The 27,664-nt window shown below is 37.4% G+C and overlaps 1 protein-coding gene across 1 annotated transcript; it reads left to right on the forward strand.

Annotated features, from left to right (window-relative positions):
* Positions 1 to 570: 570 nt before the first annotated feature.
* On the forward strand, positions 571 to 27,637 carry LOC124217037 (uncharacterized). The gene is made up of 6 exons (XM_046622279.2): positions 571 to 1,408; positions 24,464 to 24,669; positions 24,915 to 25,050; positions 25,383 to 25,522; positions 25,631 to 25,895; positions 25,998 to 27,637. The coding sequence occupies exons 1-6, from the start codon at positions 1,351 to 1,353 to the stop codon at positions 26,066 to 26,068; spliced, it is 876 nt and encodes a 291-aa protein (XP_046478235.1). The 5' UTR covers positions 571 to 1,350; the 3' UTR covers positions 26,069 to 27,637.
* Positions 27,638 to 27,664: the final 27 nt, after the last annotated feature.

Consider the following 27,664-nt stretch of genomic DNA (forward strand, 5'->3'; position numbering starts at 1 on the left):
TTTTTACAAAAATTGCAACATTTCGTATTATCTTCGTAAAGAATAGTTAATTTTCGTTAAACACTGTACTACCTTGTAAATCTTTTTACCAAAAAACAATAAAAATTCTCGTAAAAATCTACAAGTTTTTATGAGAAATTATGTATACTTCATATTTTCCGCGAGAACAATTATTTCTAAAAAAACCTGTACGAAATGTACCAGCGTCGTTAAGAATTCGTATAAAAATCTTATAAATAATTTTCACCAAGTATATACTATTTAATAATCGTTTACGTCGGGCTCTATGGCAAAAAAGCTCTTCCAATGTCGAGGAAAAAAATAACAGCAACGTTGCAAATGCACGTCTGGTTTCGGTTTTCGGTTAGGATTCGAAGTTCCGACAGTCCTAACCCTAAAATCCGAGACGAGAACCGGTTCTTTATTTCATTAGTTCGAGGAGCGCTCACCAGGTGGCGTTCGCAAGTGGCACTCCCGTCGACCAGCTGCAGGCGCGGCCGAGGGTTCGAGGCCGTGGATTTCGGAGGGGGAACCCCGGCGCCTGAACGGCAGTGGCACCGTTGACAGAGAGACGCGTGCGCGCGAACGTTCGACTCGCCGACTCATTTCCACTCAGTTCACCCCGAGACACCAAGTGCGAAGGGTTGCCGAGTAGGTATCCATCCGAGGGTAGCGCCGGCTGTTTTCACGCCGATTACAGTCTCAAGCCTTCGCGGGGCCGCGGAATTACTGGGAGGGGCGATATTTTTTTCCGAGGGGTTGGCGTGCCGATTTTCGCGAGGGTCGCGCGGCGGGAAACCGATAAACGTAACACTGCCCCGTATATGTATTTTTGAAATTTAAAAATCGCGTGACGGCGCATTCTCGTCCCATCGACAAATGTTCCCACCGAGGGTTCAACCCTGCAGTTATCTATGTGCTTCTCCGGACGATTCCTACACACCGATTTATCCTAGTTTGCAGATGACGTTATTCGCCCGTCGATTTTCGGTACTGTGATTATACCTGAAATCAGTGCGAATTGTTTTAACGCCGCAGTTTCGACGCTGTTTGTGTGAATTTCTGTGACCGTTTCTAGGACTCTTGATACAAGACGTAATAACTTGTAATAAGTTTTGTTTATTTTATTCATTTTTTTTTTTTATGTTCAATCTTTGGTGCATTTTGAAGATAATTTGTATCGGAAAATAGGGGAGAAAACGAATTTTGCACGCCCTTCGGCATTCTTGCCGCAGCCGTCGCCGCTGCCGCTGCTGCCGTTTCTTCTGATTCTTCTCCTGCTCTCTGCTGGGGATAAATCCGGTCGTTTAACCGCAGATTTCATTCGGTTAACGCAAAGCTAGTCGAGACATGGATTGGATCCTAGGGATTATCCTCGTCGCGGCAATCATCCTCTCCGTTCCATCCAGTAAGTTGATTAATGTTTTAATACCGTCAATAGACTTTAACTACCACTATTGTTTACCCATCAATCCGCTAATCGACGTTTTTAACCCCGTCTCCGATTGCCCTGCAATTTTGAGAAGAAATATACGCTTTAATTTCTTACCGCGTAATAAAATTCCGGGGTGCTCAGACGTCGAGAAATTTTGTGGAAAAAATGGAAGGGAGTTCGAATTATACATACTTATGCGATGGTTTCAGGTATTTCTTGTAGAATCTGCGAAGCACACCGCGGCAGTGTTCATAAAAATTCAGTACAACTTTTATAGGAAGAGACGCGATGTTCGCATAACGTACTACATACCTGATGTAAACCTTGCACGTATAAATGTAATATATAACCCCAGGCGAATTTTTGACATGTCAAAAGAAGATCCCTATCAGCGTATAAAAAGTAACGCTTTACCTATGATTATTATATGCGCGTAAAACGAGTGACGGGAATTTTATTCCAAGGGAATAACAAGTGATTCTTTTATTTTTTTATTCTTACAGTTCCTCGATGCTTGAACTCTTCCCAGGCAAGGGTTTCTTTATCGTCCCGGTGAAATGTCGCGATATGTTTACCTGGATGTAAAAAACGCTTAAATCCGATCGTACTGAAAATTCATTTTATCAAACGAACCGAACTCTCTGAAAACTGATGAGATTTTTTTTTTTTTTTTTATGTATTCAATTAAAAATACTGTTGTATCATACAAAGGAGAGCTGAGAAAAAAATCTCTCTATTCTTGTAAACAACTTTTTCAACATCGAGATTCGTTCAATTATTCTCTCTTCATGCATCACCGGCATCTTTGACGGCGGTCTTGAGAAACCCTGACAGTTGAAAACAGACCAAAGATATGTTTGTAACGGTAAAATTTGATTAAAAAATCGCGTTGTTTTTGTTAAATAAAAATTCACAGTCATCACTGCGGTATGATTGAAATTTTTTTTACAATTTATACGGTCTTGTTGACGTTAATCGTGTTTCATGGATTATAAAAATTATACCGACCAATAAATTTCACTATCATCTTTCAGTCTCGATTGTTTTTTCGAATAAACCGAGTTGAATCGCTGCACCGAGTTCAAGCATCCGGGCATTTGTCTGCAGGGAAGATTTGTCGAGGCGCAAACTCGGAACTTTTCCATGTCCCCCACCCCCCTTTTAATGAGCAAGGCAAGTAGCACTTGGACGATTAGCCGTCAGTGGGTCATCGGGATATTTGACTCTTGAACGTTGAACTACAGCGTATAGCGTCTCTCTTCTCTCCGGAAACGATTAGATGGGTGATTAGATGTGAGTCGAATGTTGGAGAGGCCAGCATGAGATTTGGTGATGGCGAAAATTTCGCATGTCTTAAAACGGGGGCTGAAATTCCGAATTCCGAATTTGAAAAGTTCCGAAGGCACCTAATTCCGAATTATCTGATGGCGAACTTTGAAGTAAATAAATCAAACTTCGAAGAAACAACAAAGTTTCGAATACATACTCGGAAATCCGACGGCTCAAAGTTCCGAATTGCAAGATTCCGAAAATTCAAATCCCGATAGACCAAAATTCCGAAAAATAAAGTTCCGACGGTCTAAAATTCCGAAAGTTAAGATATCGAAAATCCAAAGCCAAAGAAAGATGAAAGTGGCGAAATTTCAGCAAGCCAGATATTCACGGAACTGAAAATCTTCGATCATTCGGAACGTCGTTGTTTCAGATCTTTAAATTTTCTCATTCTCGGACATTCGGAACTTTGATTTCAATTTTTCAAGTTTTATTTCTTTACTTCAAGTTTCGCCGCGGTAAAAAATTTGGCATTCACCGCTTTCGGAATTTTTCAAACTCGTAATTTCAACCCCACCCCATGCGACTGTATATTATACCCATAATGACAAGGACGACGCGAATTCCCGTCGATGATGGCATCGCCGACTTTTAACCCTCGACCCCCCCCCCCCCCCCCCCTCCCCCATCCGCATGTTTCTACCGCGGATTTAATTATCCCACCGGGCGTATGTATAATAATATCGGGCAACACACACGAACGGTTTTTGTAAATTACGCATTATGCATATAACGGGGGCATAAGCAGCAGGGCCGAAAGGGTTCACCCCGCGAATATAGAGGGGGTGCAGTAATTGTCGTATGTCGTGCCTGCGGCTCTCTACGGTTAATCCACGCTCCTCGTGAACGTCAAATTGCGGATCGTATATTTTTTAAGCATACCTACGCTCTTTTTGCTTTTAACGCTCCTGCTTATTAGCCCTCTCTTATTTTAAAGCTCCTTCCTTTCTTTTTCTTTTTTTTTTTCTCTCTCATTTCATTTCTGGACGTAACATTCGCCCTGCCGTTATGTACGTATTTTTATACATACCCACCAATACGTGTACCTATGTATTGTAACGTACATGTGCATATTAACCCTATGATTTCCCCGTGGGCCTGTTTGTACGCACGTTATACGCACGTGTAAACAGGGGGTGGAAAAATTCACGCAAGCGAAGAAACCGCGTCGGTTATTTCGTCTCTTAGTTTTCTGTTAAATGCGCACCCCGTTATAATAGACGTTGTAAGAAGTTCTGCTTATTTGTTCGAATTGACGGTAATTGTTCAGACTGCCGGGGTTATTTGCCGCGCGTATAACCAAGAACCCACATTTACACATATACTCAGCAGCATCGAATTGAAGGAGAGAGAGAGAGAGAGAGAGAATGAGAGGAGAAATTGAAAAAAAAAAATAAGACAAATAAATCATTCGTTTAATTTGCCAAATTTTCATCTCGTAATGGAACAAAGATATTTCAATAGAAATAGAAAAAGTAACGTTTTTTTTCGTTGGTACAATTGGTAAAGTCAATGAAATTAATTCTTCTTATGTTTTGAAGATGATTAAAAAAAACATTTTGTTGTACTGTAACAATGTTGCAGTTCGTTTAACGATCCCGGATATTGAAAAAATCGTTATTTCGCAACATTATAGGTGGGATTGTCTGACATTCGATCATAAAACCGTATAAATTAAACGAAACATGTAAATACAACACGAAGATATCGAAAACTCAACTAGTATTCTAGGTCATTCTGTAAAGTTGAAAATTACTAAGATATCTGTTTCACCGTCAGTTGTAAAGTTAGGTTAACGTTACCAACGTCAAGTTCGTGTATTCTGACCATTTTTCTTGTAATCAAACAAGAGTACCTAATTCTTTCTCTTCTTATACACGTTCGAATTTCTTCGGTTCATATCAAATTACGAATCACGCAAGATTTTATACTTTAAACTAAATTTCTCTCGAAATCAGTCGACGAAGTGCAGAATAATATGTGTTTTTCTCTTCAGCGAGAGAGAAAAAAAAACATCACAATTACACAGACATAAAAAAAAAAATCGCTAATTTTTCGAGTCTAACAAACATGCCGAAATAAATGTTTCGTTGATTTTGATAACAGATTTGCAGTTTCACTGATTATAATAATAAAAAATAATCGTTCGATCAAGATGACTCTTTTTTCCTCAAATCAAGTGACGTGACATTTCGCTTAAAAATAATAACAATAACAATGATAATAATAAACGAGTAAACATTCAATTTGCCGTGTTTGATCGGGAAATTTAGCAAATTCTATTCTCTTTTTCACGCAGCATAATATTAATGTAATATACATCTTTTTGGTATTAGAAAATCACTTGAGCGATGCGACGACGCGGCGATTCGCGTTAAATTTTAAACGACACAGCGTCACCTTACAACGTACACCGATCTCGAATTTTTCCACCCTACAAAAACATGCTGAAGCCTTACAACTCGAGGGTCCATTAGCCATGCGGAAATGGTTAAAACAGCGAGTGTTCCTCCTCCTCCTCGTCCTGGAGGATCTGCGTCCCTCTTTCGTAAAGGTGCGCAAAAGCACACGACACCGTATACATATGTGGGTAAATTTAACTGGACCAGTCAAAAAGTCGTCGTCATAATCCGCCGATTAATTTTTGCGTACATTTTTGCACACGATCGAAAACTTGAGATGTATACGTATCACGAGTACTCGCTGCCACAGGTTCCGCGGAATTTGCATGTTGTTTGTGCATAAATAATAGGCTGGTTCTTATTTGGGTAATTTTGGAATTGCTTCGCGTTCAACCACAAAAAGTAGTCACACTGAGAGAAATTTTTAGTTCCGGTTACCGCTCGGTCTTTAATTATTTTCATTTTTTACCACTATCGAAAAATATAGTTCTAGTTTAACGATATCTCTTTTACTGAATTTTTTTAATTATTGTAACAAATGAAATTTTTATCAGTGCATGTGGTATAGAAAATAATCAGGCTAAAACCAAAAAAAAAAAAAATCCGATAATTCTAACACGCCCCGCCAAACAGTCGAATTTTGTATAGAAAAATGCAGGCGTTTAAAATTTTTTCAAAGAAAACACTGTCAACTACTTAAATACTATATGTTATAAAACTGATACATATAAAAAAAAACTGATCTTCGCTGATAACGTGATAAATATTAGATTTATGAAAATTTTACAACATATCTTTTCTGCAGAGGATTAAATTTCTTACAAAACAACCGGAGGAATTTTTTTTTTTTTTTTCTGTTTTGCAATCTATAGTTAAAGTAATTAACAGATCTCTTTAAAAAAAAATTCACATGCCTGCATTTTTCCATATAAAATTCTACCGCTTGGCGGAGTGTGTTAAGGTTGTCGGAAATTTATTTTGGATCTGGCCTAATTTTTTTTTTCCCACACAATCTGATCGATTTTTGGGCCTTGAGCGCGAAGAAATTCCAACACATCCGAAACAAGAACCAACCTAATATACATATATATACAAAACGCGAGTGTGTTAAACGCACGTTCAATTTACATGCATTGATACGTGCAATACCTATACGTATGTATGCATTTTACAGACAGCACACAACCCGCGGAGTTACGAATTATAACAGAAACGTGATTTAAACAGTGTACACGAGGAAAGCAAAGCACATTGGTATACTGTATATATATATGTGTGTGTATATATATATGTATATATCGTATATAGCTATATACCCACCATCCAGACGGGCAGGAGAGGAGAGGAGAGGAGAGGAGAGGAGAGGAGAGGAGAGGAGAGGAGAGGAGAGGAGGTCGTGTTCTATCGATTCTCTCTCCGGCGACCAACGCTCGGCCGACAAAACCAGAGCAAACCAACCTGCCCGGAAAAGGAGATGCAAATTTTTTTCGAAAAGAGACACTCGCCTGTTCTCTTATTTATTTAAATTTTCATCCCAGATTTATTACACCAGCCCTTATCTCATCCTGCGGTTTTAGGGGATCTCTGTCGTGTCTTATCCGTTCGCCCCTTGACTTTCTCTTTGTTCACTGCGGTAGGAAAAAAAAAAAAAGAAAAAAAAAGAAAAAAAATGGTCACGTTACATACGTATGATTATTAATTACAAAAACTTCCGGCAAAATCGATATCTTTTATATAATACAATGTAAGGATTCAAATATTTTTTCAAATTAGAAGCCAAATTTGGTACAATAAGAAAGTGTTTATTTAGTGTTACTTTAGTTTCCTGATTATTCCAGCACTAAAACTGTTTCCTTGTATTTTTTTTTTTTTTATTATTTTTAAGAAGACTTTGAAAAAGTCGGAACTTTCAAAATTAAGACACGATTTCGGAAAACCTCGAAACCGCGCATCGTGTTTACTGTGTATACAAGTAATATACAAGCTAAAGTGTTTTGCAAATGTAAATTCGCAATTCGCCCGTGTGTATACTATATCCATTTATAAATTAAAACGCGTGACTTACTTAACTTTGTGATATTTGTTCGTTCGCGGTTAGACGATTATACTAACATACATAGGAACGAAATTGAAGATCAGAAGAAAAGTTTCGAGCGAGTTAATTTAATAATCCGACTTGCAGCGTTAGCGGAAAAAAAATATAAACGTAAGATGTTTAACATGTTAGGCTCTGCTGTACGGGTGTTTGTTATTTTTTCTTTTCCTCCTTCTGCCGCGTACCGCTGCTGCAAAGTCTCCACTAAATGAACATATCTTTGGAACTAATTCCGTCTACAGTCTCTTTTTATTTTTCTTTCAATTTTTTTTTTTTTTTTTTTATTCATTTTTTTTTAATCCACGCTGTTTCTCCTCACTTCGCAATTGCGTATTTATTTTCTTAACGGATATGATCTTTGGCTTCGGTCACTGCGGAACTGAAATTTAATACCAGGATCGTAATTCATCCTATAAGTACGACGATTTGTTTTCACAGCGGCGGGTGAAAAGTGTAGAAAATAATTATCGTGTCAAACGGCACGGAGTTTGAGTTTAATTAAGCGTATTAGAAAGAAATAGATGCAAATTTTTAACTTTCTGTAGTAATTTAAGCTGCATTTATACACCGGCGGGATATGAAATATAAGATTAAACCGGTCAACACGAATTTTGATTCTGGGTTCTAGATGTCAAATTTTGGTTTCTTCTACGTCACTGACAAATAAAAAAAAAAAATAGTTTTATCAGGTGAAGTTTGTTTTTGTAGAAACCAGAACGATATTTCGGATTTTACGAAAAATTATCTATCTTCTCAATCATTTGTTGTAAGTAACTATTAAGCAAACTTCAGTTTTGTATTTAAATCACTTTTATTCACAAATAATAATTAATAATAAACTGCAAATGTAAAATTGACAAAGTTTAAAAATCAATTTTTTTCGTACTTTTTCTACTTTATTACAGACTTTTTTCGTATCAAACCCCAAACGTAATCTGTCATCATGCTCTCATTATACTGCCTCTGATAACGTTAATAACGACAAAGTCGATCACATCTTGGTAAAAACATTTTCCTTTTTCTTCCAAACAGGCACCCATACCAGCTATCAACCAAAAACTTCAAGACTTATTTATCAACGTAAAAAAGATAAAAAGCAAACTTTATAAGTAATAAATAAAGGTATTGGTTATTACTCAATCTATAGAATCGAAATTTATTTATCTCAAGAGAAGCTCAAAAAAAAAAATCTATTTTGTTGATCTAGACAGGTGTTATCTCATACAGCTGAAATATTTACCGTTATGTAATTTTGAAAACCGTTGTTTTACATGAAAATATTATTTTTTTTAAATCTATTTTCGTCTTTATTTTCCACATTCTTATAATTCGTTAATCTATTTTTCTTTCGTGCTCGAAAAATGGTATATAAAGCTGATTCGATTCGCTTTGCGTTGAAATCAAATCGCGATTGGTGTGACGAACGAAATGCGAACCAAAAAAAAAAAAAAAAAAAGAGAGAGAGAGGGAGAGGAAAAAAACCTTTCACCGCATCAGGGTTTATTTGCGGAAAATAATTTGAACCCTCGAAGTTCGCGGACTTGACGATTAGCGAGATAGGCGCACACGCACACACACACACACACCTTTAGGCATCACCGCGACGGTTTTCCGCTGAATTTCTGATCGAGTTGGAACGCATGGTGTCCCCAGTAACTGTGTTTACGGTTGAACGGGCTCCGGTGGAGGTGTAATCTGCTACCTCTACGGCATCTAGATAATTGAAAAAACGAGAGAGAGAAGGAGAGCGAGGTGGGAGTTATTCGGGTTTCAAGTGACAGATCAATGAATCTCCAGTTACCTATCGTCGATGCTGCAGCCAAGGCGGGCTTAAAAACCAATTCGTTCTTTTCCGGTGCGGGAATAGTACATTGTGTAACAAGGAGGCAAACTCGGTCTTGTCGGGTCGAGCGTAAGTTTGCAATGTGAGTCGTAGGTGATGTCGAAGACGAATATTGCAAATACGAGAGGCGAAAAGTACGTTGCCTCCTTGTTGCACAGGAATCTTTATACAACAAGATTATGTTACGCGTTTTGTCACCAAGCACGAAATTGAGGTTAGGATCGCGTAATGTCAGATATGTTCGCGACAGCGCATGCGCGTAGTACGGAAAAGACTACTTTTAACACTCTTAGGATTTGAAAGTGGTCTTTTCTGTACTCCGCGCATGCGCATTCGCGGAATAACTCGATTGTCATAGAATCGGGTACTTTCTGTACGGAAAACAAGCATGGAAAAACGCGTAAAACATGCTCGCGTTGTATAAAGTAAATTAATCAGATCGCTGTGAGTCATTCGCACATTGATACAAATATGTTTTCTCAAAAGTTCGATTTCTTTTTACAAACTGCAATTACGAATCATATACTCTTCTCCCTGTTATCGGTTCATTGATTATATACTATATTAAAGACTTTTTTTCTAGAGGGTTTTACATATTTTATAACAGACTTCAATTTTTATGTTTACGCGGCTACTACACAAACTCTTTACAGAAAAAAAATCTAAACTCTTTATCATAACTGATTGCAAACCAAACTTTTTTACTTTGATTGTAACTGTGAAAGTTTCGGTTTCTATGTAAGGGATGAAATTGTTTATTTAACATTTTCTGCAAATTTCAGCACTCAAATTTGAAATATCCTCATTTGAAGTTTTTTCTTGAAAATAGTAAATCTCAGCCTTGAAGAAGAAGATGAAAATTGATCGCTTGTCTGGGATAATAAATTACACAACGTGAGCGAATCTGTTATACCTATATGTACATCTAATATTTGCAATTTATTAAAGTTAACTCGCACAAAGTATAGGAACAACGATTACGGATGTATATAACACATTATAATATGCGCTAATTTATAAACCGAGCGGCAAATCGGTCCGAATATTAGGACTCAGAGACAGCTGAGAAAAATGAAATTGAATGAAACATGAAAGAAAAAAAAATATATATATAAGGATTTCAGCAAACGTGTGTTCGCGTGTGAGGAATGCATTATTATACATACAGGGAAAAATATTATCGTTTAGAGTACGGATAACATTTAAAAGTTACACCTGACCAGTAGCAGTTACACTCCGGCACGATATAACGCAATTAATTATACATTATTGACGCGACTCTCGCGTGACATTTTTCTGTTTTCCTCTTTTTTCCGTTTCCTTCTTGTTCATTTTCTTGGGTTTTTTTTTTTTTTTTTTTTCCACCCGCTTCTTAGCTTTTTTCTTTTTCCTCTCTCTCTCTCTCTCTCCTTTCTTCGTCGTCTCTCTTCCTTGCGGTAGACGAATTAATACCTTCATTTGTATTCCTCCGAGCAGAGAAGCAAAGGAGCGAGATAGCGAAAGAAAATGAGAGCGAGAGAGGGAAAGAGAAGAAGAGCGAGTGAGTGAGCGAGGTCGGCATGTAGCGTAGCGATATTGTACCGCAAAATTGCTTTAATTAACAATATCGCCAAACTAAGCGAAGCGAAGCGAACTGCGAATCAAGAAGGGGGAGAACGAACTGCGGCAGCCAAGTGACGTGCAGTCGGTGAAAATTACTGAAAAAGAAAAACGCGATCGCTAAGCGGTGATTAAAAACCTGCATTGCCTCATAGCTGGGATCATTGTTTATTGTATATTTTATATTAAACTCCAAATCGGATCTGCGTACACGAAACGTCGAGAGATTACGTGCATGCATAGCATATATGTACATTATAAAGAGTGAATTGCGAACGTCTGAATGATTGATGCGCATGCGCAGAAAAAAAGCAGTTGTTCTGACAGGCCGGCCAAAATTCATAACAGCGGAGTTACGCAAGTTTCCCCTTTCCAATTTCTTATTTGTAAACTTGCGTGACATTTTATTGCCAAGGAAATTGACCGGCAAGAGTGACGAAATTGATTGCAATGATTACAAACAATGGAAACTTGTTAGTTTTTCTACTTCTAGAGTATACCGCGTAAAAATTTTGTTACCAAAAAACGTGGGGGAAAACTTGAAAGTTTTACTAACATTTGGTTGCTTCATCACATCATAATGTTTTGCGACGTGTTTTTGAATAAGGGTCCTGTACTAAAGAGTCGAGTGTCAATCCCGCTGAATCATAAATTGAGGTGATAGGTTGCCGCGATGTATGTAACCTCAAAAATGTTGGTAACCCTGACAGAACGACTGCTATTGCTCGTGAATTTCAGCGCATGCGCATTGAACCATTCGGTCGTTGGCAATTGGTGGTCTGTGGGTATATCGTGGACCGGAGGAAACGACTGTGAAGGGGGAGAAAATAAATGAAATGAAATGAACTGAAAAGAAAAGGAAAAATACTTCCGTATACAAGCGAGCAGCGTCTAATTTTATTCTTGCAGCCCACGCTGCTTGAAAATCTCGCTCCTTTGAGCCTGACATTTCTACTGACAAGAGACGCAAAAAAGAGTCTAATTTACAACAGAAGGTGGGATATACTAATATCGTGTAATATCTTGCGCGTATATAAGTATATATCTATACGAATATATTATGCACACCGCATTATATTTATATCTTGTATTCTTACATCAAAAATAGATTTCGTATATTAAACATATGCCATTGTATGTATACATATATTCAGACAAGTCGTCTCGGATTATATCACTGCGCTTAGATGTTGTATGAAACCCAAAACGATTCTAATAATTCCGTCTCGTTCAATTCAATCACTTGTCAAATTTCTTGCAGTAAAAAAGCGTCCGCTATGCGTTTATAATTCATGGATCAGTTCAGTGGCGGGTATCTGGTAATAATTAAAATTAATTATTCAACGATTATCGACCATAACAATTCAATGAATTATTATACAATTATTGTAGTACAAATTACCGTTTCAGTCGCATGGACGAATTAGGGGGATTTATCCGGTGTGTACACTACAGTCTGGTACATAAAAACTCAAACCGCGACACATGTATAAAGTATATATAATAAGTAAATCGTATTACAAATGTGTTTCGCAATGTGTATATAAATCGACCGAAATACTTTGTGATGAGATAAAAATCAACCACGATAAAGGCGATAAGAGAATTAAATTTGAATAATAATAGTGCCCAAAAGTTATCAATAAATTTTTAAATATTGAGAATATTCTTTAAAAATTCATGTGTATTCAGAAAAATTGACGAATTTATTTCACATGATGAAAAAAAAAAAAAAAAAATCGCTTTCCCTAGAAATTTGTCAACATCTTTTGGGCATTGTTAGTATTGAAATTTAATTTTCTTCTCGTCTTTATTGTGGTTGACTTTTTTCATATTTTTATCTTATCACAAAGCATTTAATATCGTCGACGAGACTCACTTTTGGTTGAGCATGTACAGCGAATACACCCTTAAGCTAACGCGATCACTCCAAAAAATTGTTTCTCTTTAAAGTTCACGGATCGTTCGTTTGTTCGCCCCCTTTTTATTTCATAAATCATCCACACCGGGGCAATTATAATTCATTAATGTCTCTATGTCTATGCGTGGAAGTCACATAATATAATAATACGGAAAAGGGTTCGGCTAGTTTCGTGTTTAATTGTTTAACAAACGTGGAATGATTATGAAAGAAACGAGTCATCCGTCCCCCCGTAAACCACCCTGCAGTGGTCAATATATCCAATGACACACTCTACTCGTTCTACCTGCTTGCCTCCATTCACTTGTGTTTCACGCAATAGACACAGGTCAATACATATACATATGTCATACCATGTACGTACGTTACATACACGTGAAATAACCGGATACGGTGGCATCCGCGAAATTGGTCGCTGTCAACGCGGTGCAGAGACCCACCGAATTCACTTCAGAAAATCACTTTGTAATGCTTTTGTTTTTCGTTTCAAGGGAGTATTGAACTTCGACAAATGCTGCAATTCATGTCTGCTGCATAGTATGCGTATATAAAAAAGACAATGCAATTGTAACAATGCCATCGAAATTTTTATGTCGACTCGTTCAATGGTGCGTGTATGATCTAAGCGTAAAAAAATTTACAAATTTAATTGTGTATAAAATAATGTTACAACGATTATTTTTCACCGAGTCAACATAATTGATATACGTATAAGAGCAGAGAAAAGTGATGAAGAGAAAGTGAATATTATGTTTGAAGGAAATTTATTGTATCGAAGGATGTGGTTGAGTTTTCGATAATATACGCCTGTGTTTTGATTCGATTAACGGTTCGCTGAATTTCCGACAATTATATAAAGTCGTGAAACAATTATTTTCACTGTAAATGCGGTTCGTTAAATAATAACGATTAAACTACCTTCAACTTCGTAATAAATATGACGAAAATGAAGAAGTTTAGCTACCGCTAGGCGGCGCTGATGTTACGTCTGAAATCCTGTACTGCGAATTTATCTAATGAAATGTTGGACGCAGGTATTTTCGTACACAACTATTATGTGCCTTGACAAAATGCAGGCGCTAAGCTTTAAAAAATACAAATCCACAAATTTATTACATCAGTTCTCTATTCCTTGTTGCCATAACCTCAAAACTCATTCATCGCGTTCTTGTTTGTTGGTATAAAATAGTTACAAATGTTTAAATAATGGGTAGGATTTTTTTGGTTTCATATTTGATTTCAGAGGTTGTTTGAAATCAGCCCAATGCTGTGATAACTTTTTGTTGTTTTGTAAGCCTCTTATGTTAACCGGTTATTTTTATTTCACTACAGAATAGTTCATATCCAATGGTAATTGGTTACAGGAATACGTTCCATTGTACTTACAATGTACACGAAGTGAAGAAAAAAAAAATCCATAAATTACAATGTGATTGCTCTTACTGTCCAACTATGTTCAATTCCACCTCTACATTCTTGTTAGCATGAATCTTTGAAAGCTTGCAAAATAAAAGGAGCGTCTAACAAAGCATTCTTAAAAACTAACTATATGTATACAAGTCCAACTCTATATTCCCGTTTGAAAATGTATCCGTGTTTGCAGAATAAAAAAAAAAGAACGTCTACAATAAATCTCGGAACAGAAATTCCCCTGCAATTGCAAGAAGAATTTCAAACCGTTTTAACATTATAACTATGCAACAACGATCCGCAGAAATGCACGGTAGTGCAATAATTTTTTAACGCACGGAATACAGTAATTATACATAACAATGCCGAAATTTAGTAACGTTAACGTAAGAAAATATGAGTAAAAAAAGTAATTATTTCGCAATTTTAGGACAACATTCGCGGAGTTGGCTTTGCAAAAACATCGAGTATAATTTCTTCTTCGTCGTAGTTTACTAAATTTCCGACATTCCTAAAATGTGCAAAGTAACGATTATTCCCAAACACGAATCGTTAACGCCAACGCGACCAACTACATCCCCATTTTATGCATACAGAGATATCTTGGTGGATTCGCAAGAGCAGCTTCGCGCGCTCGCGGGTTTCAGCGAACCGTGGAAATATCGATTCGATCCTTACATAGTTAGTTATATAGCTGCGGCGGTCACACATCCACATCATCATCCCGTCGTCTAACACCAGCCACGGGCACACGAGTTTCAACCTACCCCTATAATCGTTACGCGATGCACTCTCACGCGCGTCGTTCTCTGCGCTTGTGTGTTGGTTTCTAGTGCTACTTAACTAGCGCATATATCTAGGCACGTGCCTATTGTCCTCTCTGTCTATGTATAAATGCATGTCTGCTGCACTGTGCGCACGGTGCATATGTGAGTTTTACACGACTTACTGACTTCGCCCGTCACTGTGTAAAGGCACGGCTCCTTCTCTCGAAGGCTCGCATTGTGTTTAACCCTGCGTCAAGATTATACGGAGTTACCCCTCTAGGTAGTTCTCTTTGTCCGTGTTTGCGCGGTGCGCAGAAACTAATATACGCGCCTTTGCGCTGCGGCGCAAACTGTCTAGTCTAACCTCAACTGCTCGAGTTCTCTGCACGTATTATATGCATTACACCTATAATCTACGTAAGGCTTCCAAACTCGAGAGCAGTCGACAGGGAGCTTTTTGTGAAACTCGTCACACAACACCTGCGGATAATCAATCGATGTCAATTACTTGTAATTGTAATGGAAATAAAATTTGAAATTATAGACACGTTGTGTTTTACAATTAGATGATTTGGTGCGGGTTCATTATACATGGGGGGGGGGGCTCTGGTTGAAAATTTTTACGAACACAACCAAATAAAGGACCCGAACCCTAATAAATAGACCCGGAATTCCATCGGCCGGAAATTAAGCACGTTTATTAAATTTCGTGCGTGTATAATAATGTGATGCGTATCGTAATACGCGTCAAATTCCGCTTTTCAATTCTTCGGCTTTGTCGCTAACGTCTAATTCCTCTCTTTCAGGCTACTATGGGTATACCCGAGACCCCACCGAGACCCTTGACATTATGACTGACGCTGCTAGTAATTAGTTTAACGACCTGTTACGGATTTGAAAAAGGTTCTATGTTGTTTTTTTTTTTTTGTTTTTATTTTGTGTATGTGTTTGGGCGCGTCATTACGGGATACTGGGTTAGAGGTGATTACACGATTTTCACCCTAACTTTTGTCGAATCGTTGGAAAAAGTGTATAATTACAAATAAAAGCATCGATCTTACGGAAGCTTCGTAAAATATGATAAAATAATTATTACACTATTTACATTCGTTAAATTTCATTAGCGAAGATGAAAACGTTGAAGGAAAAAACGGGCGTATAATATACTTTTCAAATGAAATTCGGATGTTGTTAAACAAGCCCGAGTCGAAGAGAAAGCTTTGGCTGCCTTTACCGCACGGGGGGAAAACTTTCCGACGGGAATTGAATATTTATATACAGGTACATTATATTTACGCCCGGGCGGGCTGCAAAATAATAAAATTCATTTTAGGGACAATATATATATACATATATATATATATATGTCAGTGGTCCTGCATAAAAAATTCTCTGCTTGAATATATTGTAAACCAATTTTCATCCCGGTATCACAAAAGGTTTTATATATCCGCGTGTAAAGGTATCATACATTTACCATACGTGTATAGGTATAATAATGTATGCCCATATCAATTGCTTCGCGAGCAAAACAACAATCGTAACAATATCGAATCGACAATGGTTAACCGCAGTTAAACGATTTCGTTGAACCCGCATAATATGTCATATTTCTGACTCTGACGTGTGTAATTCATTGCTTCGCTATGTATAAGCTAGCCGCAAATATAATTTGTGTATCATACGGAATTTGAAAACGAGTAAAAAATTTTACTTGCAGTATCTGTTATAATTTTTTGTATCGTTCAATAGGATTTAATTGCACTGTAGATTATAGCAAATACGTGACTTGAGCTTCATAATAATAACAATTGATTTGAAAGTTTAGAACGGAAAATCTGACTACCGTTTTTTTTTTATTCACTCTCCGTCGAAAATAATTCAACGTCAGCTTGCAAATTAGTCTCGTACGTATAATATATAGGTACGATATGTATATGGGTTTTAAAATTTATTTTCCCAGACTAGCTTCGTGCTTTTTTGCTAGGCTCCAAGCCTAAAGCTTCAAGATATTCTCATCCCAGTCTGAGTAGGTATAAATCAAAATTTTTTACCAACTGAGAGGGGGAGGAAAAATATTATTTACGTTTCGGTGTTACGTCTACATATATACTCTGTGTTATAACAGGGGGTGAAAGATAAACCGTATAAGTGGTTGATAAGGATCTTAATCGCCGCTCGGCATTGCATTACATATTTAGCGTATTATACGTATGGTCTATACATTATCGTCCTAGGTCGTTAAAATTCTCGTTCTAAATGCAAAGTACGTATAAAATAGAAAGAGGTAAAGAGAAAGATAGAGAGAGAGAGAGAGAGAGAGAGAGAGAGAGAGAGAGAGAGAGAGAGAGGGTGACTGCTTTGCCATTCAATGTTCGCGTTCGGGTTTGTGCGCTTGAATTACGCCAGTCGTCATCCGGCTAGTTGGACAACGAAGAGAACGACACCGATTCGCAAATCCGAGGGTTCAATTGCCTTTTATTCATCGGTATATCCATCCGTATTAGCCCTCCACCTTTCATAACTCAATCGTTACGCCCCCGGGCTTCGCCTCAGCTGCAGGCGTAATAATAATGATCCCGTTTATTGCAGGCACCTTATATGTATATCCTCCCGCCTCCACCTACGACTATTAAAGATAAATTGACCCGTTTTCAATTAATAACAATTAAGCCGTTTTAAACGACGAGCAGCCGGCACGCGTGCAGCGTCTGCAGCACCGCGATGACGACTCCTCGTTTTATTCTACGTTTGTACCAACACGTGTATGCGTGTACGTACCTACGTAAGTTCGGACTACGTTACTTGACCATATGTTGTCCTACTCCGCATTGCCTCTGGAATTTTCACTCTTCCGTGACGGACAAAAAATAGGGGAGCCTATCCACCGTTCGGTAAAATTTGTACAAGCAAACTCGACGCGCTGAAAAAGACTGCTGACGAAAAAATTTACGATACCAAGGTTTTTGGATCTGTCGAGCGTGTATTTATGCAGTTATAGTTTAGATGTAAAAAATAAATAAATAAAATTTGTCGAAAGATAGACGTGACAATTAACAAAGGTTACAACAGTCTCGGATAAATCACATTATTATATACTAGACTTTTGTATCGACAAAATAAAAGTGTAGTTTGATAGATTATGATGAAAAGTAGCTCGTTTCATTCGAGACAAGTTTTAAATCGAGCTCGTTAATTGCAGGATAAATAAAATCCGATATGTACAATCGTCGTGATTTACCGATAACAAACTTACTATTTAGAAGGAAATAAATTATTGTCATCCAAAATTCATTTATGAATAAAATTAGCTGTATTGTTTGTCAGAATCGAACAATCAATATAGAACAATCTGGTTTACTGTGATGTTGTTAACAATAATCTAACAATGATGTTGACAGTTGAAATACATCGTTTTTTAAATTTTGTCCTCAATCACGGAGATTTTTCAAAATAGAGGTGGCTGGATTAGCTTCAATGACACTTATCAAAGCCTCATTTTACTAGGTTTTTCTTTCAACCCTTATTTGACCTGACATACCGTCTCATGCATTCTTAATTATTAGGATATCGAAAGTTTAGAACCGCTGAAAACGCTTAGCGGTTTTTAATTTCAGTTTCTATGCAGTCGAATGTTCCAGAAACGTACACGTTTCCAACGTTTGCTACGTGATAATTTGAAATAAGACGATTCATAAAATACAAAAAATACCTTCACTGAATTGTAACTGATATCGTTTCAATTGTGCACCCAGTATATATTCAATTGCAATTTGCGATCCTTTTGGGTAGGCGGAACTTATCTTGGATTACATGGGGTTTCGGATTTCACTTGAATGTATATGTCGAGTCCCTCACATTCCAGCGACGACGTCCAGCCTTGCTAATCTAATCTAAATAGTAATCAACTAATCATCGCTTCGCGTTACGGGTTACGTGTATTGTTTCCCATAGCACACAGACGCAAGAGGGAACTGTTTATAATAGATATCGGGGACTTGTGAATGTATATATTCGTATATACACAGACGATGGAATGTGGATAATGTAATAATTGTATGTATAAAGAGCAATTGCTCCCTTCGATGTTTGCCTCGCGGTACATAAACAGCATAAAATAAGCATAAACGATAATAATACGGATGTTATACACGGTATATAACGCACACCGCTTATACATATGTATGTACATATATATGTAAACCAAGGTGAATCAATTTGATGCGGGGAAGTAAATATAAGCCGGTTGCGTATGCGTGTATACGTATATTGTAAAGAAACCTGTGTGCCTTGATGTACAGAATTTGGTCGTTGAGAGAATTCTGAAAAAAACAAACAAATAGAAATAAACACTGTAGGTGCGCTGATTTTCTTAATAAATATTACATCGTATCTTAAGTAGATGCGTACATGTGTTATTGTACATAATAATACATCATAGAGCGCAGGATGTGTACAATTTTAATTCCACAGGAATACGAAATTTTCCGTTCTTCCTAGCGCTGATGTTTCGTCAAAGCAAAATGTATTAAAACAGAAAACAGTATTATATTTATCCACTTTTGTTCCCGGCAAAGCGTATTATAAACTTACACTGAATTCATTCTTATGAAATACATCCTGCTGACGTTTGCTAATCCTTTTATAATATACAAAGTGAGTTATATGAGTGACATTTGTTTAAACTATGCTTGAACAATACGATGTAAGTCAATCTAGAACCCACTTGGTAACCTACAGGTTTTGGGTACAATAATATTCATTGATACCTTAACATTTCGGCTAACTTGTTTTCCATCCGAAACAAAATACGAGTTCGATTCTATACGAGATTGCGAGTCATTGTCACATAATTCGCATAGAACCCGATTCGCATTTTGTTTCGGACCGAATACAAGTTAGTCGGAAAATTAAGGCATTAATGAATACTACTGTATGTACATAATATTTAATCCTCATTCTACAGGTTATCCAAACTTTTTCAATTTTGAAACTCAAACTTGTTCAGTTGTGTAATCTAAATTTGTCTCTTTTCAGTGCAAGTAAAAAATCAACATACCTAATACCGATCCACTCAGAAAAAAAAAAAAAAAACAAGAAAGAAACGACACGATTGGCAAAGAACGGGGAACCCTGAAATTTTTACGTTTCATTTTCGCGTTCTAAAAATGAGTGTCCGCAACCTGTACACAGTCCCAGAGGCGCATGTTCGAGCTAAAAATTCGAAATCAATTCGAACGGCCGTTCCGCGTAAACACGCATAACGCGTTATATCTACTTAGCGAGCATTACGCTAGAGTAAAGAGGCGAGGGTGCAGAGGTTAGGTTGTAACGTTGAATAATTACCGGGCGTTTCTATTTGCTTTTTCCTGCATGTAAGCGAGCGGCGAAAACGTTGATGATGAATTATTATGAACACGGCATGGCGCTGCAGAGAGCGTTAGTCAAGCAGTAATATTATATAGAGACGAGGAAGCCCTCCGCAAAATGGCCGCTGCCCGTGCGAGTCCACCGTTATACATATTACATTTATATATATACACACACACACATATATATATATATATTATATATTTATATATATGTATGTATCATATCTACATCTCTTTCTCCGAAAGAGCGCGCTGCTGGCGCATTGCAAGAGCCGAGAGAGAGAGAAAGAGGGAGTAAAAGATAGTAAAGTGGGTGTAAAGAGGGCAAAAAAAAACAAATTAGTGCGGGAGTAATCGGGGTTGAGGGGGACCCCCGACGGATGGCCGGACGGGGGGGGCGCTGCAGTCGTCATCGACGACCCCTTTCGAATGCGGCTCAGTGTTAACTCGATATCCGACACCCGTTTGCCCTCCGTGGTAGCAGCGGACTGCAAAGTTGCCGATGTCGCAGATAACGGGCTTCCCTCAATCTACTTTCTCTTTCTCCCACCTCGGATCGTCAGGTATTAGATTTCTGTAAAACAATACTAAACAGAAATTAGACTGCGGCTCGGATGTACTTTTTACTCGGGATCCAGATATAGGCGTATAGGTGTAGTTATTATCACCGGCGCGCCCCATGCATCGCGACATATACACACACTCGAATTTTCGCCTGCCCTGTGAACGTATCGATGTCGTCGGCTTCTCGTATGCCTCACGGTTTACACCCCACTTCACCAACCATCAGCTCTATACTTCGGCCCCCACGTCTCTTGATCTATCGGTCAACTGCCACCTTTCCTCGGCAACGAATTTCACCCAAGGTGTGCTAGCTGTTCCAGTCTCTCCTGCAACCCCTACCCTAACTCTCGAAGCTACTGACCGCTCTGTCAGCCCTACAGTATTATGAATCATCAATGGGGAGGGGGGGGATATTCGTTAATAACTTATTATACTTATATACCTCGTGTATTTATCCAGACACGCGGATGTGGTGGAAGAAAAACCTACGATGTGTGCGTACTCGTGGACTTCTTTTTATTGTAAAACGACGAACGCAACTCGATCTAATCGCCTAGTTTTTTTTTTTCGATTTCTCTTTTTTTACCACGATTTTTGGTTGTTTTAATTGGCGGTTTTTCCACGTCTGCAGTACAGACTTGATGAAGGTTTTGAAATCGGAAACTTGTTCTAGATTTCGTTGTACATCGTAGTGGTATTATCGTGTTACATTATACCTGGGTCTATCCGTACATGTCACATCAGTTTATCATTCCAGTAACAGAATTTCAAAATCACATCTATACGGAGATTACTCATACATACATACGATTGTTTATCACCATATTCTTACAATCTTTATTGTTTTTTATTTTCGAGAAGATATACATCGTCAAACAATATTCGTTGAACTCAAATTCTTGTTTCAACTTGGATAAAAATTTCTGCTACTGCGGTTTGCACACGAGTTTCCAAATACACGACACTGTGATAACCGCGCGCAGACTGAATGATTAATAAATTGTTAATTAACATCAGCGTTGGTCTGCCGTTTGTAATTAAATTTTTATTCAAAATGATAAAAGCTGTACGCGGAGACACGCTGCTCTCTAATACGAATAGGTCGTAATTTGAACCAGAATATTCTATATCCTCGCTGTGGATACATATGTTTTTGTACATGTACATGTTATAGATGTATTGCGTATAATTATAATAAACGTGAGCGCATTTATTGTGCAGTTGGCGCATTTTAATCGATGGACAAAACTATACGTAGATATATATTTATATATATATATATCGTATGTTATATAATTATAAATATTCAACGGTTTAGTTGCAGCACAAATCAAACGGTACATATTGTATTTTTTTTTTTTTTGTAATCATTAAGAACTGAGGAGTCGTGTGAGATTTCAATAAAAATTTGACAGACAAGCTTTGGATACAGAAAATTTGTTGAGGAAATTTGACGCGAAAAATGAAATTCGATGTAAAACCGGGGTATCATACGTGAAAATTGTATCCGCGTCACCTTTATTTCCATATTTATATCGCCAACAAAATGACAAATTAGATTATGCATACCTATACGTATATATATATATATGACCACTTTCCTGCAGCAAGTCAGCTGGGGATATGTTTTCGGAATAACATTAATCAAATCCCAGTATAATCTGCGATTAAATAGGTTTGTGTAATGAACGAAAATGAGGGGTGAGGGGGAGAGGGGGGGGGGGGGGGAGAGGGGGGGGGATTAAAACAAATAAATAACAAGTCAATAAAATCGGCAAAGGGACAAGCGCGACGCTAATCCGAATCAAGATCGCATGGCAGAATTTTTTGAAAGGAGGGGCAGGGGGGGGGATGATGAACGTGTCACGTAATCGTATACGTACAGAAACAAAGCAATAAAAGACAGGTAGATATAATCACACGCATGCCGAGATTTATACAAATTTATCGGGGTGATGGGGCGGCGTGACGAGATTGCCGCAGGGGTTAATTAAACCGAAACATTTTGAACACACCGGTCTAACTTTCGTCCGGTGCATGGGTAACTTTTTAACATTGTAAGTATATAACCGACACGACATGATTCAGACACACAAGTTGTGTGTATCACAATTGCGTTCAAGCGAATGACTATGCGTGTGAATTCAGCTCGGCGGCAGCTAAACGTGATGCAATTGCGTGTATTCAATATGCATATTGTTTCGTGAGTCATTCTGCCATGCACTCAGCGATCCGACGGGTGACTAGACTCGCTGCACCCCCGCCGAAAAACACGCTGTGCCTGATGACGCAGACAAACTTGTACCCCCACAGTGGGTGGTTCATTTTTTAACTTTTTTTTTTTTTTCTTGAGGTGTTGATTGAAAAATTTGTCACAAATACTGGAATAAAATTGTCGTAAAACCTGGTGGAAGTAGGAAAATATTTAGAGGTCGCTACCAATTATTGTGATACTTTTTGTTTATTTTTATGTGTACACCTCACAGACATATATATATATAAGTTTTTTTTTTTTCTTAGTATCGTTGTCCAATTAATCGTTGACCAATCAACACCAAACTGCGCCTAACAATTCCGCAGTTGGCTGTTCTCACCTTTTATAGGAAAGATTAATCGTCTCGGAGAAATTTGGACAACAGTTTTTGCTATCGAAAGAGGAGTATCACATCACTTTAATGTACCTATTTTGTTTAAAACTAAATAAAAAATATTATAATAATTGGCAGCGATCTCTAAATATATTCCTACTTCCACCAGGTTCTACGACAATTTTTTTTTCAGTATATATTGGTCACAAATTTTTCTTTTTCAAATCAATCACTCTACCCACAGTCGTTATTCCGATACAACCAGCGAGTTTTTCCTCACGATATTTACAGAGTCAAGTTGTTATCAAGACACTACTTAATAGTTCCGCCGTTCACCAAGTTTGGCAAGTTCATTGATTTAGAAAGTTAATTCACCCATTTAGTTTATTCAACACTATTCGCGTAATGATATTTTAAGCAGTTTTTCTCCGTCGACTGGAAAATGTCAAATGACTGCTAATTAATGAGGGGTGATTTCGGGTGATTATGTATAAAGGATGTCCTTACAACAACTTCTTGTACAAATTTATGTATTTGAACGATCGTCGATGAAATGTTTTTTTTAGAAATTCCACGCAGTAGATACTCTTAAGTATAACCAATTATTTATAAAAAACATTAGATTAGTCGATTTGACGAATTTCTATTTGACAAATTGGCGATCAGTAAATTCGCCTGCATTTATGCAATGCTGGTTACATTTTACCGATTGACATTTGTTTCGTAGTAAATGATTAGAGCTAGTTAAGAATTCGGCCAATCCTGAATAATATGAACAAACAAATATCGGTCGTTGAAATGTACACTGACTTGCATAAATACAGGCGGATTTACTCCATCCGAATAAATTGTCCATGGAACATTTCAACGAAATATCTCGGTTAAGTACGCCCAAGCATAATTATTACTCCTGAAGATCAATTTTATCTACTGAGGATTTTTCGTCTTCGGTCGGTAAATAATTCAGAAGTATACAGCGAGTCGATCCTTCGACAAACAAAGAATTTCTCCGAGAGGTCAGCTTGTATGAATAAAATTGAGAACAAATAACAGATGAATAAGGAACACCTTACGTATAGAACACGTTCGTAGTTATTTAAAGACCGTCTGCAGCATGATTATTTTGCAATTTCAGAAATCGAGGCTCTGAGAATGATGGAGCTACTGATACCGAAGCACGTTGTGCGGGGGCAAAACGTTAAACTCGAGTGCAACTTTGAGCTGGACAAGGAAACGCTTTATTCGGTAAAATGGTACAAAGATGGTAACGAGTTTTACCGATACGTCCCGAAGGAAATGCCGCCCGTTATCAACTTCTTACTGCCCGGCGTAACGGTCGACGTAAGTCATTATTCTACCTGACGTATAGTTTCTGTCCCCCTTTCCCACCTCGTCGCGCGATTCCCGATAGACGACGAGGACGTATCCGTCTTCCTATCTTTTTATATAGGTATATAACGACCCTGTAATAAAATCCCTATCGCCGTTGGATGCTGGAAACTTAATTGCGCCAACGGTGAAATTCTTATAAAGGAAGAAAAACACACCCTCGAACAAACGTTGTAACGACACATTTTCATCGACAGATTCACAATTCCACCGAAAGATCGGTCGTACTCCAAAAGGTCACGCTGATGAGCTCGGGTCGGTACAGATGCGAAGTTTCCGCGGAAGCTCCCTCGTTCACAACAGTTTCCGATCACGCGGACATGTTGGTTATCGGTGAGTACAAGTCTTGTGCTTTGTAGATTTCATAACCAAATTATGCGAGCTGTGGTATTTCGGAAGTTTTCGGTAAAAAGTCCAGACGTAAACAACGCCTGCGCCTGCAGTTAGACAACCGAAGCTACATCTGATGTAACTGTGTTTGCCTATCTGCAGGCTAAAGATCGTTCGTTTTCGGGGCTTTTCACCGAAAACTCCCGATATAAACCCTAAAAAATTGTAATTAAACATCGTTATAACCGAATTTTCGGTACCTAGAATCGTTACGGTTCAAAAACGATAATTTAAATTCTGATAACCTTTGTCCTTCTACGATTTCTGTACTTCAGCTCTACCAGAAGAAGGACCAGTGATTACAGGAAGGCCTGGACGACAACGATTCCGAGTCGGAGACGTTGTCCGTTTCAATTGCACTTCGTCGAAATCAAAGCCGCCAGCAATATTGAGTTGGTTTATTAACGGAGAGCCGGTGAGGAGATCCGAATAATTATCATAATCTACAGTAAATAAAGATGTTGCGTTATATACCTCGTGCTGATAAACTCTTCTTTTTTTTTTTCATTCCTCCTTCCTTCAGGTCAAAGCTCAATACCTGAGAGGCCCGCACATTACGGGAGTTGATCACGAGGGGTTGGAAACCCCAGTTTTGGGTCTGGAGTTTCGTTTGCAGACGAATCACTTCAAGCGTGGCGACATGAAGATTAAATGTCTCGCGACGATAGCTACCGTGTACTGGAAATCGAACGAGCAGAGCATCGAGGGTGATAAACCGGTCAAAGCACCGGCCATGGAAAGTCGCGAGACCAGAGCCCAAGGGCACACTCATGCCGAGCACATATTGGGTAAGAAAAACGCAATCAAACTGCCATTAATTCACACCGAATAAATCTGTGCTATGTTCGTTTTTTCTAATTAAAAAAAGATAAATAAAAATCATATTACAGCCAGCAGTGGTCGAACGACTATCGAATCTTGTCTGGTACTCGTGACAGCAGCGTTAATTTTACTGCGATAAAAAGATACCTTGAACAGACACACACATGCATACGCCTGCCTCTTCCAAAAAAGCAGCTCATCATTTTCGACTTCGTTTGACGAATTTTCTTCACAACGAAAACGGAGAAAAGATAAGGAAAGCAAACCATAGAGACATATCTCTATGAAGCAAACGCGCATTATTATATTATACATACTTACATATGTATATTGGAAAAGTAATAATTATGTCATTGATATTTTTTTATATATTATTATTATCATGATTACTATTATCACTATTGTTATTATTATTTTTTTTTATTATTATAAAAAATATCTCAATAGAATATCGTATATTATATGATGCATATTTGTAATACTTTTTATATGTAAATATACATATAGAGATACATATTATATATATATTATATATATATATACACATATATGTATAATATACAATAACGTATGCGAAAATAGTTATCAGGGCCTAATCATTTAGGTATATCGATTATATATTTAACACATATTTATGACGTTCTAACGTACTGGGGTTGTTGCATTGCTATATTCGTAATAATTGCATTGTTTAGATAATTTTTATTGTGTAGATTCACAAGAAGGAACTCGCGTTTTTCACGAACAGGAATTCGGAAAAATCTAAGGAATAAAGAAAAAAATGAACTAATCGGGCAGTCTATTTATTGACTTGTTTGAAAAGAACGTGAATGGTATAAAGAATTTTACGCTTCTGTTCTATAACATAACAATGAAATGACTCCACTGCAACTATTGCCGTCACATCAGACGTGATAAAGAGTTGAGGTACGAATATTTCGCATAAACTTATATGTAAACTTTGTTTTAATCATTTTTAAAAGTCTTTCTACTGAACAGAGTCTGCAATTTCTTATTGCATGATATGAGAATTTTCGGTTTGCGATATGTGCGTAGCAGTAAATTCTTTTACTTTGAAGTAAGAACGATTTCTACTATCAATTCACTATTTCAAATTTTATAACTGATCTTGGTAGAAAGAGAATATATTTTTAGTATATCGTATAAAAAATGATTAATGTTCGCAAACACTGTCCATAAAAAATGGCTTATTATTATTTTTTAGATATTGTAAAACTCTACATATACGGGTGGTGGAAATTAATGACGATGACTTCTTTTTTTCGGTTGTCCCCGATCACTTGTCATTCATCAAGGATAGTTTGCTTATTGGTTATTGTATACTTCTCAAAGATTATATTTTGATTTTTAATAACTTCTGTATAGCCTTTACTAATCTAGTCGGTATTTAGTAATCATCAAATAATATTGTATTACATTGATATTCTAAAGAAGAAAACGAAAAAAAACGTGTGAATTTAGCATGTGTCTATATTAGCTGTAAGAGATCACATTTCTCGCTAGACATTCCTGACTGTTCTTCAAATATTCGTGTAATAGTATAATAACGTGTATTTTATGCTTTCATCTACTTATACTTAACCTTACATATGTAATGTAAATATGTATATAATTAAAATTATTTGAATTAATTTAATATTCCGTAATAAAAGTGTTATATCAAAAATAATCGATAAATCAACAGCAATTTGGTGTACGGCTAATTTCTGTAGAA

Source organism: Neodiprion pinetum, chromosome 4, assembly GCF_021155775.2.
Source record: "Neodiprion pinetum isolate iyNeoPine1 chromosome 4, iyNeoPine1.2, whole genome shotgun sequence".
Taxonomy (NCBI): Eukaryota; Metazoa; Arthropoda; class Insecta; order Hymenoptera; family Diprionidae; genus Neodiprion; species Neodiprion pinetum.

Bases quoted from the DNA above. Each gene is read 5' to 3' on its own strand.
- LOC124217037 (XM_046622279.2), top strand. From the start codon at position 1,351: ATGGATTGGATCCTAGGGATTATCCTCGTCGCGGCAATCATCCTCTCC. The intron at 1,409-24,463 runs GTAAGTTGATTA...TTGCAATTTCAG, and splicing joins CATCCTCTCCGTTCCATCCA to AAATCGAGGCTCTGAGAATG. The intron at 25,896-25,997 runs GTAAGAAAAACG...ATCATATTACAG, and splicing joins TCATGCCGAGCACATATTGG to CCAGCAGTGGTCGAACGACT.